At 46.7% G+C, this 15030-nt stretch overlaps 1 protein-coding gene across 1 annotated transcript in view; it reads right to left on the bottom strand.

Annotated features, from left to right (window-relative positions):
- Positions 1-200: 200 nt before the first annotated feature.
- The window catches only part of LOC132764852 (uncharacterized), a 73915-nt gene continuing 59085 nt past the window's right edge, over positions 201-15030 (bottom strand). Inside the window, exons 20-23 of the mRNA XM_067472925.1 lie at positions 6784-6885; positions 6578-6653; positions 3139-3266; positions 201-630 (exon numbers count right to left, since the gene is read on the bottom strand). Coding sequence (XP_067329026.1) covers positions 346-630; positions 3139-3266; positions 6578-6653; positions 6784-6885 — 591 coding nt within the window. The 3' untranslated portion in view covers positions 201-345. The remainder of the gene's footprint in view (positions 631-3138; positions 3267-6577; positions 6654-6783; positions 6886-15030) is intronic.

The raw sequence follows: 15030 nt of genomic DNA, 5'->3' as shown, positions 1-15030 counted from the left end.
CAGCTCGGTGGTTTAACACTATTATTACATAGTTTTAAATTAGATAGTTGGAAACCATCTTAATTTTATTTGGCTACATCTGCATGAGATCATACCCGAACGTCTTGTATCCCATAAGCTGCTTGACTTCCAACACTGGGGAAAAAGAAAGAGTATAAAGCGACAGATCTGAGTTCGGATGAGAAGCCGACACCATCACCTTTGACCATTGACTTATTTATTTTTTTAAAAAAACGAACCAAAGAATAGTAGAAAAGTCTAAATGGAGCACGGCCAGAAGGACAAGACAACGAAGCCACCACCATCTCCGCGTTGTTAGAGTTGTGTTACCTCTGGAGGACAACACTATCCATTGCCCTCGCTGGGTATCGACTTTTTCCGCTTCTTTCTTTTGCCTCTTTGCAGTCCCTTTTTGCCTTTTTTGGGCGGCGTTTTGGTGATCGCCGGTTTGACGTTTGACACCGGGCTCTGGACTTGGATCTTCCTGGCCACGTTCACATGGACCGATATCAGCCTCCGGATATCCAGAAAGGTCTTGGCCTTGGTTTCGGGGATAAACTTGAAGATGTAAAAGAAGGTCCCGAAGCAGAGTGGCCAGAAGAGAAGGAAGCTGTAGGACCCGATCTGCGACTGGGGATGGCAAATGGCAAGGAGCGGAGGGAAGACAGAGAATGGAAAGAAACAGATGTGAGTGCAACGCAAGAGCATATTTATTGTGTTGTCAAAGGCTTTCATGGCCACAATCACTGGGTTGCTGTGAGTTTTCTAGCTTCAAATACCTTGCCTACACAAGTGTTTTCCCTAGGAATTTCTAGGTCCTCCAGTTGGACTCGATGGCCAACTTCTCCTAGATGTTGACGACAGAATCATGCTGGAGAACCTACACATTGTTCTCTCTAAGTTCTCTCTAAGAATTTCTAGGTCCTCCAGTTGGACTCGATGGCCAACTTCTGCTAGATGTTGACGGCAGAATCATGCTGGAGAACCTACACATTGTTCTCTCTAAGTTTTCTAGCTTGACTCTATAGTCAACTTTTGGTGGAAGTGGACCATAGAGTGCAGTGGAGGAACTACAAGTGCATACAGAAGTTGGCGAGAGGACATACAAATACCTTGCCTAGACAAGTGTGTTTTCTAGGAATTTCGAGGTCCTCCAGTGGGACTCCATGGCCAACTTCTGCTAGATGTTGACTACAAAGTCATGCTGGAGAACCTATAAATTGTTGAGTCTACAGTTACTTCTGGTGGAAGTGGACCATAAACAGCACTGGAGGAACTACAAGTGCTTACAGGAGTTGACTGGAGGACAATCAAATACCTTGCCTACACAAGTGTTTTCCCTAGGAATTTCTAGGTCCTCCATGATCAACTTCTCCTAGATGTTGACAAGAGAATTGTGTTGGAGAACCTACAAATTGTTTTCTAGCTTGAGTCTACAGCCAACTTCTGGTGGAAAGTGGACCATAAATGGCACAGGAGGAACTACAAGTGCTTACAGAAGTTGACTGGAGGACATCCAAATGCCTTGCCCGCACAATTGTTTTCCCTAGGAATTTCTATGTCCTCCGGTTGGACTCGATGGTCAACTTCTGCTAGATGTTGATGACAGAATCATGCAGGAGAACCTACAAATTGTTTTCTCTAAGTTTTCTAGCTTGAGTCTACAGCCAACTTTTGGTGGAAGTGGACTATAAACTGCACTGGAGGAACTACAAGTGCTTACAGAAGTTGACTGGAGGACATACAAATGCCTTGTCTACACAAGTGTGTCACCTAGGAATTTCTAGGTCCTCCATGGCCAACTTTTGCTAGATGTTGACAACAGAATCATGCTGGAGAACCTACAAATTGTTTTCTCTAAGTTTTCTAGCTTGACTCTACAGCCAACTTTTGGTGGAAGTGGACTATAAACTGCACTGGAGGAACTACAAGTGCTTACAGAAGTTGACTGGAGGACATACAAATGCCTTGTCTACACAAGTGTGCCCCCTAGGAATTTCTTGGTCCTCTAGTGGGACTCCATGGCCAACTTCTGCTAGATGTTGACTACAAAGTCATGCTGCAGAACCTATAAATTGTTGAGTCTACAGTCTACTTCTGGTGGAAGTGGACCATAAACAGCACTGGAGGAACTACCAGTGCTTACAGAAGTTGGCTGGAGGACAATCAAATGCCTTGCCTATACAAATGTTTTCCCTAGGAATTTCTAGGTCCTCCTATGGAACTCCATGGCCAACTTTTGCTAGATGTTGACTACAGAATCATGCTGGAGAAACTACAAATTGTTTTCTAACTTGAGTCTACAGCCAACTTCTGTTGGAAGTGGACCATAAACGGCACTGGAGGAACTACAAGTGCTCACAGAAGTTGACTGGAGGACAAAGAAATGTCTTGTCTACACAAGTGTGTTCTCTAGGAATTTCTAGATTCTTCAGCGGGACTTCATGGCCAACTTCTGCTAGATGTTGACTACAGAATCATGCTGGAGAACCTACAAATAGTTTTCTAGCTTGTGTCTACAGCCCACTTCTGGTGGAGGTGGACCATAAATTGCACTGGAGGAACTACAAGTGCTTACAGAAGTTGACTGGAGGACATACAAATGCCTTGCCTACACAAGTGTTTTCTCTAGGAATTTCTAGGTCCTTCAGCAGGACTCGATGGTCAACTTCTGGTGGAAGCTGACCACAAAAGGCACTGGAGGACCCACAGATGACAAGACCTACAAATGCCTCCAGTAGAAGCTGGCCATTGAGTCACACTGGAGAACCTAGAGAGTTCGCATCATCTTGGGAGGTCATACTGGAGAACCAACATCATCTTGGAGTTGATCCATAAATGATTGTGAAGACCTATTCTGGATCCACATGGACTTCCATACTGAAGACATAGAGAGAAGATATTAATCAAGCTCATGAATAATCAAATCCTTAGAAGTTAAGGGAGACCCAACTGTACATTATCAAAGACAAAGATAGGCATCTGTGTGAGTGGAAATGGAACAGGAAGTCATTTAATTCATGCTCTCCAACGTCTGTTGGGTGCTCCACAGATTGGAGGGGAGTGTCGAGGTCCAGCCAGAAGTCCAACTCATGCTCCACTTAGTGGAAAGTGCTTGCTCGCCACCAAACCACTCACCTCAACTTGACCTAAAGCTATCCCTGAGACTAAGGAGATGAACCAACTCATAAATCCTGCCAAGCTGAAGGCAGTGGATCGGGTTGACTGAAGGAAGAGTTCTGCTATTAGCACATGTGGCACAGCACCTGGGTGGAGAGAAAGGGAGAGTGCAAAGAGCGTGCTCACAAAATTAGGGCAGTTGTCTTGGGCCTACAACTCCCATCGATGCCAGCCATTTGGGCAATAGTGTGGGGTTATGGGAGTCGCAGTCTCAAAACATCTGAACGTCCATAGTTCTAGGTCCACGTGAAACTCAGTCTAATTTCTTGATATGAGCAGAGGCGGGCCTAGGTAATTTTCAATGGTAAGCAAACAGTATTTTGGTGCCCCCCCCCCCCCAAACAATCATTGATATATATTTTCTGTTCGTCGTGGGAGTTGAACCATATTTGGTTCAATTCCATCATTGGTGGAGTTCAGAATGCTCTTTGATTGTAGGTGAACTATACATCCCAGTAACTACACTTGCCGCACTTGCTCCCTTGCCTGGCCTGCTTTGGGTCCGGAGGCATGCCGCCTGAAGATCCCGGCGTGTGCACCAAAAGTCACCTCTTCTCCTGACTTTCTCCTCAGCCATTGGGACCAAGAGAGAGAGAGAGAGAGATGTGGAGATGCCCACCTTTCCTGAAGGTAGGCACAAAAACAAAGGAGGGAGCGGAGGTGGGGGATACCTCCAGCTGGAGGGGCTCTCTCTCTCTCTCTCTCTTGGTCCCAATGGCTGAAGAGAAAGTCAGGAGAAGAGGCGACTTTTTGGTAGGTGGAGATGCCCACCTTTCCTGAAGGTAGGCACAAAAACAAAGGAGGGAGCGGAGGTGGGGGATACCTCCAGCTGGAGGGGCTCTCTCTCTCTCTCTCTCTTGGTCCCAATGGCTGAAGAGAAAGTCAGGAGAAGAGGCGACTTTTTGGTAGGTGGAGATGCCCACCTTTCCTGAAGGTAGGCACAAAAACAAAGGAGGGAGCGGAGGTGGGAGATACCTCCAGCCGGAGGGGCTCTCTCTCTCTCTCTCTCTCTCTCTCTCTGTCTCTCTCTCTCTCTTGGTCCCAATGGCTGAAGAGAAAGTCAGGAGAAGAGGCAACTTTTGGTGTGCACGCTGGGGTCTTCAGACAGAGGTGCCTCTGCGCCCCTGGCAAAAAAAAGTATTCTGCGACCACTTACTTCGCCTAATGGACGAGCCGCCCCTGGATATGAGGGTAGCTTTGGATTTGGAAACCTCTTGGCAAAACAGATCCTAAAACACCCTTCAAAGTAACTTTTGAAATTAACTGGAAACTAACTACTCTCTACACCTAGGAAGTAATTTTTGCCCTTAAGCGTGTTGTCGAAGGCTTTCATGGCCGGAATCGCTCAACTCGTACTCGACACAAAAACAAATTCAGTCCATTGTATCCTAGACTTCCTCCCCTAAATCTGGTAATTTGTAAAGATGCGAGTCGAGGCCTTTCAGATCTCCATTCCCACGGAAGAGGGTCACTCTGCCCCAGCTTAACAATCTAGTTACTGAATCCAGATTATCTACTTTGAACTGGATTATATGGCAGTATAGACTCTTATGCGAGGGTTGACTGAAAAGTAATGCCTCCACCTTGAGTTTGGATGGGAATATTTTAATAAATCAAATGCAGAAATAATCCTTAGAATGTGCTCTTTAACTACCACTATTCACTTTTCCACATAATCACCGGACAATTGGATACTTTTCTGCCAATGATGAATGAAAAGTAATGCCTCCACCTTCGTTACTTGGGTTTGGATGGGAATATTTTAATAAATAAAGCGCAGAAATAATCCTTAGAATGTGCTCTTTAACTCCCACTATTTACTTTTCTACATAACCACCAGACAATTGGATACTTTTCTGCCAATGATGAATGAAAAGTAATGCCTCCACCTTCGTTACTTGGGTTTGGATGGGAATATTTTAATAAATAAAGCGCAGAAATAATCCTTAGAATGTGCTCTTTAACTCCCACTATTTACTTTTCTACATAACCACCAGACAATTGGATACTTTTCTGCCAATGATGAATGAAAAGTAATGCCTCCACCTTCGTTACTTGGGTTTGGGTGGGAATATTTTAATAAATAAAGCGCAGAAATAATGTGCTCTTTAACTACTACTATTCACTTTTCCACATAATCACCAGACAATTGGATACATTTCTGCCAACGATGAACAAGTTTTCTAAAGCCTTCACAGAAGAAGTCGACACTCCGTTTCTGCAACCATTGTCTCACAGTTCTCTCCTCCTGGGTACCCATCGTGCACTGATCTTCCAATAGCCAAGCAAAGCAATAATGTGACCCACACATTTTTGTGAAATGCCGATTACGCTTGAAATTTCTTTCGGAGTGATACAATGATCGTCCTGAATCAATCTGTCATTCTTTTGCTTATCAAACTCAGTGGTTGCTGTCACAGGACGTCCCAACTCTTTCTTTGTCATGCAAGTCAGATGTTCCCACCTCAACATCTTTAAACTTACTCACCCAACGATGCACAGTATTCACATCAACACAATCCCCATCAACAGCTTGCATTCTCTGACTAATCTCCTTTGAGGTGACACCTTCTGCTGTCAAGAATTCAATGACTGCACGTTGCTTAAGTTGCATTGACAAACCGTCTGTGCAGGGTTCCATATTTCACACTTTAACAACACAACCATTCAATGCTAAGGCTTCCCGCCAAAATGGAACATTTAGAGGAGGGTCTACTGAACAAGCCAGTACCTGCCGCATAACCGTACTGCCATCTGTTGAGGTGTTATGACGGTGGAGACATTACTTTTCACTTTAATAACACAACCGTTCAATGCTAAGGCTTCCTGCCAAAATGGAACTGTAGAGGAGAGTCTACTGAACAAGCCAGTACCTGCCGCAAACCAATACTGCCATCTGTTGAGGTGTTATGAAGGTGGAGGCATTACTTTTCACTTTAACAACACAACTGCTCAATGCTAAGGCTTCCCGCCAAAATGGGACTGTAGAGGAGAGTCTACTGAACAAGCCAGTACCTGCCGCAAACCAATACTGCCATCTGTTGAGGAGTTACGAAGGTGGAGGCATTACTTTTCACTTTATCAACACAACCGCTCAATGCTAAGGCTTCCTGCCAAAATGGAACTGTAGAGGAGAGTCTACTGAACAAGCCAGTACCTGCCACATACCAGTACTGCCATCTGTTGAGGTGTTACGAAGGTGGAGGCATTACTTTTCATTCAGTTGAAAGCAGATAATATGGGTTCAGAAACTGAATGATATGGCAATGTAGATCCAGCCTCTATGACACCATGTCAATTGCAGGTTGGGACTTCTCAACTCAGGCCCCACACAAATACCAGTTCAGTCCATTTTATCCTGTACTTCCTCCCCTGAACCTGGTACTTACGGGCTTACCTGGCCCAATTATGTGTCCGATGAAGAATATAAAGACGAAGACTGAACCCATGTAAGCCATCCATGGCATGGTGTGCTGTTGGAGAAGGAAAGGGGTGCTTCAGTCTTGCATGGCCTTCTGTGTATGACACCCCCCAACCATTTGCTGCCTGAAGCTATGCCTATGGGTCGAGCCCAGCTGCTTTTGGATGGGTTGCAATGCAAACCTGAAGCTCAAGCGTCATGGTGAGGAGAACACAGAGAATGCTGCACATCCCGAAGCCGAGGAGAATTAGAATTCTTCGCCCCACGGTATCGATGATATACATCTAAAAGGTATAAAAGCAGAGAGAGAAACTGGTTGGGCTCATGAGCGTTCTCGTTTGGAAGGTCTCAAGATGCTTCCACACTGTAGAATCAATGCCGTCTGACACCACTTTAACGGCCATGGCTCAATGCTATGGAATGATGGGAGTTGTAGTTTGGTGAGGCACCAGTGCACCAGGCAGCTGAAGTGGGGGTCATACTGCATTAATTCTACAGTGTAGATCAGTGGATTCCAACCTGTGGTCCGTGGACCACCAGTGGTCTGCAAGAATGAAAATATGGTCGTAACCCTTTTGGTACTAATGTTGGAGAGTGGGCCCTGGTCTAAGTCGTCCTTGGTCAAAGTGGGCTTAGGTCAATGGTCCCTGGTCAAGCGGAGCCTGGTCAAGTGGGCAGTGGTCAAAATGGGCCTTGGACAAGTGGTCCCTAGTCAAAAGTGGTCCCTGGTCAGGTGGTCTGTATTCAAGTGGTCTCTGATCAAAGTGGTCCCTGATCAAGTGGTCCCTGGTCAAGTGGTTCCTGGTCAACGTGGTCCTGGTCAAAGTGGTCCCTGGTCAAATGGTCCCTGGGTGAAGTGGTCCCTGGTCAGGTGGTCCGTGGTCAAATGGTCCCTGATCAAAATGGTCCCTGGACAAAGTGGTCCCTGGTCAAATGGTCCCTGGGTGAAGTGGTCCCTGGTCAGGTGGTCCGTGGTCAAGTGGTCTCTGGTCAAAATGGTCCCTGGACAAAGTGGTCCCTGGTCAGGTGGTCCGTGGTCAAGTGGTCCCTGGTCAAATGGTCCCTGATCAAAATGGTCCCTGGACAAAGTGGTCCCTGGTCAAATGGTCCCTGATCAAAGTGGTCCCTGGTCAGGTGGTCCGTGGTCAAGTGGTCTCTGGTCAAAATGGTCCCTGGACAAAGTGGTCCCTGGTCAAATGGTCCCTGGGCAAAGTGGTCCCTGGTCAAATGGTCCCTGATCAAAGTGGTCCCTGGTCAGGTGGTCCGTGGTCAAGTGGTCCCTGGTCAAATGGTCCCTGATCAAAATGGTCCCTGGACAAAGTGGTCCCTGGTCAAATGGTCCCTGATCAAAGTGGTCCCTGGTCAGGTGGTCCGTGGTCAAGTGGTCTCTGGTCAAAATGGTCCCTGGACAAAGTGGTCCCTGGTCAAATGGTCCCTGGGCAAAGTGGTCCCTGGTCAGGTGGTCCCTGATCAAAGTGGTCCCTGGACAAGTGGTCCCTGGTCAAAGTGGTCCCTGGACAAGTGGTCCCTGGACAAGTGGTCCCTGGTCAAAGTGGTCCCTGACCAAAGTGGTCCTTGGTCAAAGTGATCCTTGGTCAACGTGGTCCTGGTCAAAGTGGTCCCTGGTCAAGTGGTCCCTGGTCAAAGTGGTCCCTGGTCAACGTGGTTCTGATCAAAGTGGTCCCTGGTCAAGTGGATGCCAGTGGACCTGGCATAACAGGGGGTGGTATGCTCCCTGTATGCTGCCCCCGGTTAGTAATCTGGCTGCCGCCCGTTGAACTAACTGAAGTATCCGAACCGAACCATCTTCAAAGGCAGCCCCATGTAGAGTGCATTGCAGTAATATATTTGGGATGTAACCAGAGCGTGGACCACCGTGGCCAAGTCAGACTTCCCAAGGTACGGGACCCGCGAAACGACGAGTCCACGAAAAGCGAAGAGAACACCGTATACTGGACTGTGGTGGCATTGAAGTACAGAGGTGTACAACACTAGATCCCTAGAAGTTACACAGTATCAGAGTCTGGAAAGCCAGACTGCAGGCCCTCTGTAGTTATTGGTTGAGAAAATTATCTCTTTGGGTGTAGGAACCGCCTTTTTTCCTGGGTTGAGATCTCCATTTTGGAATCTCCCCTGCCTCCTTCAGTAGGGAAAAAAAAGCTTCAGATGTGCTGTTGGTCGGGCAGGTAGCTCTGAAAAGCCATTGTGAGTACAATTAAGAAATTGAGATATAGATAGAAATTGAGTTACTAAGAAAAGCAATTGAGTAATTGAATAATTGGGTTATTTAGACAGAGAAAGAAATTGAGTTATAGAGAAATAGAGAGAAATAGTTATTGAGTACTACTGAGCATTACTTCATCTCCAAAGCTAACCTTGTATAATCTCACAAAGGACGACCACCTCACCCGCCTCATAGGAAACCTGCTACAAAACAGGAGCTTCTTTGTTGAGTTCCAGGGCCAGAGAAGCAGATGGCGGAAACAGAAGAGCGGCCTGCCTCAGGGGAGCGTGCTTGCTCCATCCATGTTCAACATCTACACAAATGACCAGCCACTGCCAGAAGGGACAGAGAGCTTCATCTATGCTGATGATCGTGCCATCACCGCTCAAGCAGGGAGCTTTGAGATAGTTGAACAGAAGCTCTCCAAAGCTTTAGGTGCTCTTACTGCCTACTACAGGGGAAACCAGCTTGCACCATCAATATTCAACATGTACACAAAGGATCAGACACTGCCAGAAGGGACAGAGAGCTTCATCTATGCTGATGATCGTGTTATCACCACTCAAGGAAATCAGCTACCAAACAGGAGCTTTTTTGTTGAGTTCCAGGGCCAGAGAAGCAGATGGCGGAAACAGAAGAACGGCCTGCCTCAGGGGAGCGTACTTGCCCCATCCATGTTCAACATCGACACAAATGACTATCCACTGCCAGAAGAGACTGAGAGTTTCATCTATGCTGATGATCGTGCCATTACTGCTCAAGCAGGGAGCTTTGAGATGGTAGAACAGAAGCTCTCCGAAGCTCTAGGTGCTCTTACTGCCTCTTACAAGGAAAACCAGCTGATTCCTAATCCATCTAAAACACAGACATGTGCTTTTCATCTCAAGAACAGACAAGCATCCCGAGCTCTGAGGATGACTTGGGAAGGAATCCCACTGGAGCATTGCAGCGCAGTATTTACCTGGGAGTCACTCTGGACCGTGCTCTTACTACAAGAAGCACAACCTGAATATAAAGCAAAAAGTGGGTGCTAGAAACAATATCATATGAAAGCTGACTGGCACAACCTGGGGATCACAACCAGACACAGTGAAGACATCCGCCCTTGTGCTATGCTACTCTGCTGCTGAGTCTGCATGCCCAGTGTGGAACACATCTCACCACGCTCAAACAGTGGATGTGGCTCTTAATGAGACATGCCGCATCATCACGGGGTGTCTGCGCCCCACACCACTGGAGAACTTACACTGCTTAGCCGGTATTGCACCACCTGACATCCACCGGGAAGTGGCAGCCAATAGTGAAAGGACCAAGGCAGAGACATCTCCAGCCCATCCCTTGTTTGGGTATCAGCCAGCACGCCAACGATTTAAATCAAGAAATAGTTTTCTAAGATCTACAGAGACACTCACTAGAACACCCCAGCAAGCGAGAGTCCAAAAGTGGCAGGCTCAAACCCAGAACCTCAACCAATGGCTGATACCCAATGAGAGACTCCCCCCTGGGCACACAGAAGACTTGGAAGGCGCTGAACAGACTGCGCTCTGGCACCACGAGATGCAGAGCCAACCTTCAGAAATGGGGCAACAAAGTGGAGTCCACAACATGCGAGTGTGGAGAAGAGCAAACCACTGACCGCCTGCTGCAATGCACCCTGAGTCCTACCACATGCACAATGGGGGACCTCCTTGCGGCAACACCAGAGGCACTCCAAGGGGCCAGATACTGGTCAAAGGACATTGAATCAACTACCAAGCTTGCAAACTCTGTGTCTTTTGGATGTTTGTTTGTTTGTTTGTTCTGTCAAAAATGTAATACAACTGTATTGTTGAGAAATTGTAATACAACTGTTCGGTTGCCGGATACGATAAATAAATAAATAAACCTTGAGCTTAGATAGGGGAAGACCTGTTCTTTCTAACCATAGCAGCTCAGGGTTAGGGTGAAAGATCCCAGGATTTTTTTTCCTACCATTTGGAGAAAAGTTACCTCCGTTATTGAAGAAAAGGGAAAGAAAGACCATCTCTGTGGTTTCCCAAAATGACTGTTTGTGTTGCAACTTTGTCAAGCTGTGCCAAGTCTGCCAAGGACTTTGGAAATAAATATTTTGTTGATGTTCATTTCTTGACTGCGCCCGTACCTTGGGAAGTCTGACTTGGCCACGGTAGTCCACGCTCTTGTCACATCCCGCCTAGACTACTGCAACGCTCTCTACGTGGGGCTGCCCTTGAAGACGGCCCGGAAATTGCAACTAGTCCAACGTGCGGCAGCCATGATTCTAACAGGAGCGGAGTTCAGGGAGCACACAACCCCCCTGTTGCACCAGCTCCACTGGCTGCCGATTTGCTACCGGGCCCAATTCAAGGTGTTGGTACTAGCCTATAAAGCCCTAAACGGTTCCGGCCCAAGATACCTATCTGACCGCATCTCGGCCTATGAACCCACCCGGACTTTGAGATCTTCCGGGGAGGCCCCGCTCTCGATCCCGCCGGCCTCTCAAGCACGGCTGGCGGGGACGAGGGATAGGGCCTTCTCGGTGGTGGCTCCTCGGCTGTGGAACGCCCTTCCTGTAGACGTTAGGCTGGCACCATCGCTCATGACATTCCGTAGAAAGCTCAAGACCTGGATGTTTGTGCAGTCGTTTGAGTAACTCAGTGCAAGTGTGGTAATGTGAACATAGGAACGGAACGATGACGACGAATTCGGATCACGTTTGGATGATGAGGCGATCGGGGGGAGATGGGTTTTGTGATAATTGTGTATTGTTGATTGCTTATTGGTTATTAATGGAACTGTGTAATTTAACTGTTTTGTATATGGATTATTGCTGTTTTTATTGTCTTTGCTGTTTGGAAACCGCTGTGAGTCGCCCTCGGGCTTGAGATACAGCGGTATACAAGAATAGTAAATAAATAAATAACTAAATAAATAAATAAATTGACTGGCATCAGTTGCTGAAAGTATTGAGTTATTGCTTCAAAGAAAGACCCCGGCGGTTCACCCAGATAGAGAGAGAAGCACATCTTAGTTTTAATTCTATAGGGTCTGGGTGTGACGGCACAAGAAGGTACAAGACGGTCACCAACTTACCACTATTATCAAGGCCAAGAGGAGCGAAACGGTCGAAAGCAAGCCAATATACTGGATGTCAGCCATGTTTAGCGACATAGACCTGTAGATTCGCACATGCAAAAGGGACGCCTAAAAACAGAGGACACCCCCCCCCCCCAAAAAAATATAATTGAAACATAGGAAAAAAGAACGAGTGATCTCCTCTTCTGAGGGAAGGAAAACCTCCAGAGAAGGAGATTCCACCCTACTCGGAGGCACGATATTCCACTGCTGAACAGCTCTTACCATCTGGAAGTTCTACCTAATGTTTAGGTGGAACCTCTTTTCCTTAAGTTGGAATCTGTGATCTCCTCTTCTGAGGGAAGGAAAACCTCCAGAGAAGGAGATTCAACCCTACTCAGAGGCACGATATTCCACTGCTGAACAGCTCTTACCATCTGGAAGTTCTACCTAATGTTTAGGTGGAACCTCTTTTCCTTAAGTTGGAATCTGTGATCTCCTCTTCTGAGGGAAGGAAAACCTCCAGAGAAGGAGATTCCACCCTACTCAGAGGCACGATATTCCACTGCTGAACAGCTCTTACCATCTGGAAGTTCTACCTAATGTTTAGGTGGAACCTCTTTTCCTTAAGTTGGAATCTGTGATCTCCTCTTCTGAGGGAAGGAAAACCTCCAGAGAAGGAGATTCCACCCTACTCAGAGGCACGATATTCCACCGCTGAACAGCTCTTACCATCTGGAAGTTCTACCTAATGTTTAGGTGGAACCTCTTTTCATTAAGTTGGAATCTGTGATCTCCTCTTCTGAGGGAAGGAAAACCTCCAGAGAAGGAGATTCCACCCTACTCAGAGGCACGATATTCCACCGCTGAACAGCTCTTACCATCTGGAAGTTCTACCTAATGTTTAGGTGGAACCTCTTTTCCTTAAGTTGGAATCTGTGATCTCCTCTTCTGAGGGAAGGAAAACCTCCAGAGAAGGAGATTCCACCCTACTCAGAGGCACGATATTCCACTGCTGAACAGCTCTTGCCATCTGGAAGTTCTACCTAATGTTTAGGTGGAACCTCTTTTCCTTAAGTTGGAATCTGTGATCTCCTCTTCTGAGGGAAGGAAAACCTCCAGAGAAGGGGATTCCACCCTACTCAGAGGCACGATATTCCACCTCTGAACAGTTCTTACCATCTGGAAGTTCTACCTAATGTTTAGGTGGAACCTCTTTTCCTTAAGTTGGAATCTGTGATCTCCTCTTCTGAGGGAAGGAAAACCTCCAGAGAAGGATATTCCACCCTACTCAGAGGCACGATATTCCACTGCTGAACAGCTCTTACCATCTGGAAGTTCTACCTAATGTTTTGGTGGAACCTCTTTTCCTTAAGTTGGAATCTGTGATCTCCTCTTCTGAGGGAAGGAAAACCTCCAGAGAAGGAGATTCCACCCTACTCGGAGGCACGATATTCCACCGCTGAACAGCTCTTACCATCTGGAAGTTCTACCTAATGTTTAGGTGGAACCTCTTTTCCTTAAGTTGGAATCTGTGATCTCCTCTTCTGAGGGAAGGAAAACCTCCAGAGAAGGAGATTCCACCCTACTCAGAGGCACGATATTCCACCTCTGAACAGCTCTTACCATCTGGAAGTTCTACCTAATGTTTAGGTGGAACCTCTTTTCCTTAAGTTGGAATCTGTGATCTCCTCTTCTGAGGGAAGGAAAACCTCCAGAGAAGGAGATTCCACCCTACTCAGAGGCACAATATTCCACCGCTGAACAGCTCTTACCATCTGGAAGTTCTACCTAATGTTTAGGTGGAACCTCTTTTCATTAAGTTGGAATCTGTGATCTCCTCTTCTGAGGGAAGGAAAACCTCCAGAGAAGGAGATTCCACCCTACTCAGAGGCACGATATTCCACTGCTGAACAGCTCTTACCATCTGGAAGTTCTACCTAATGTTTAGGTGGAACCTCTTTTCCTTAAGTTGGAATCTGTGATCTCCTCTTCTGAGGGAAAGAAAACCTCCAGAGAAGGAGATTCCACCCTACTAAGAGGCACGATATTCCACCGCTGAACAGCTCTTACCATCTGGAAGTTCTACCTAATGTTTAGGTGGAACCTCTTTTCCTTAAGTTGGAATCTGTGATCTCCTCTTCTGAGGGAAGGAAAACCTCCAGAGAAGGAGATTCCACCCTACTCAGAGGCACAATATTCCACCGCTGAACAGCTCTTACCATCTGGAAGTTCTACCTAATGTTTAGGTGGAACCTCTTTTCATTAAGTTGGAATCTGTGATCTCCTCTTCTGAGGGAAGGAAAACCTCCAGAGAAGGAGATTCCACCCTACTCAGAGGCACGATATTCCACTGCTGAACAGCTCTTACCATCTGGAAGTTCTACCTAATGTTTAGGTGGAACCTCTTTTCCTTAAGTTGGAATCTGTGATCTCCTCTTCTGAGGGAAAGAAAACCTCCAGAGAAGGAGATTCCACCCTACTAAGAGGCACGATATTCCACCGCTGAACAGCTCTTACCATCTGGAAGTTCTACCTAATGTTTAGGTGGAACCTCTTTTCCTTAAGTTGGAATCTGTGATCTCCTCTTCTGAGGGAAGGAAAACCTCCAGAGAAGGAGATTCCACCCTACTCAGAGGCACGATATTCCACTGCTGAACAGCTCTTACCATCTGGAAGTTCTACCTAATGTTTAGGTGGAACCTCTTTTCCTTAAGTTGGAATCTGTGATCTCCTCTTCTGAGGGAAGGAAAACCTCCAGAGAAGGAGATTCCACCCTACTCAGAGGCACGATATTCCACTGCTGAACAGCTCTTACCATCTGGAAGTTCTACCTAATGTTTAGGTGGAACCTCTTTTCCTTAAGTTGGAATCTGTGATCTCCTCTTCTGAGGGAAGGAAAACCTCCAGAGAAGGAGATTCCACCCTACTAAGAGGCACAATATTCCACTGCTGAACAGCTCTTACCATCTGGAAGTTCTACCTAATGTTTAGGTGGAACCTCTTTTCCTTAAGTTGGAATCTGTGATCTCCTCTTCTGAGGGAAAGAAAACCTCCAGAGAAGGAGATTCCACCCTACTAAGAGGCACGATATTCCACCGCTGAACAGCTCTTACCATCTGGAAGTTCTACC

Source organism: Anolis sagrei, chromosome 13 (assembly GCF_037176765.1).
Source record: "Anolis sagrei isolate rAnoSag1 chromosome 13, rAnoSag1.mat, whole genome shotgun sequence".
Classification (NCBI taxonomy): domain Eukaryota; kingdom Metazoa; phylum Chordata; class Lepidosauria; order Squamata; family Dactyloidae; genus Anolis; species Anolis sagrei.
The sequence above is the reverse complement of the archived record's forward strand: the minus strand, read 5'-3'. Positions and strand labels throughout refer to the sequence as shown.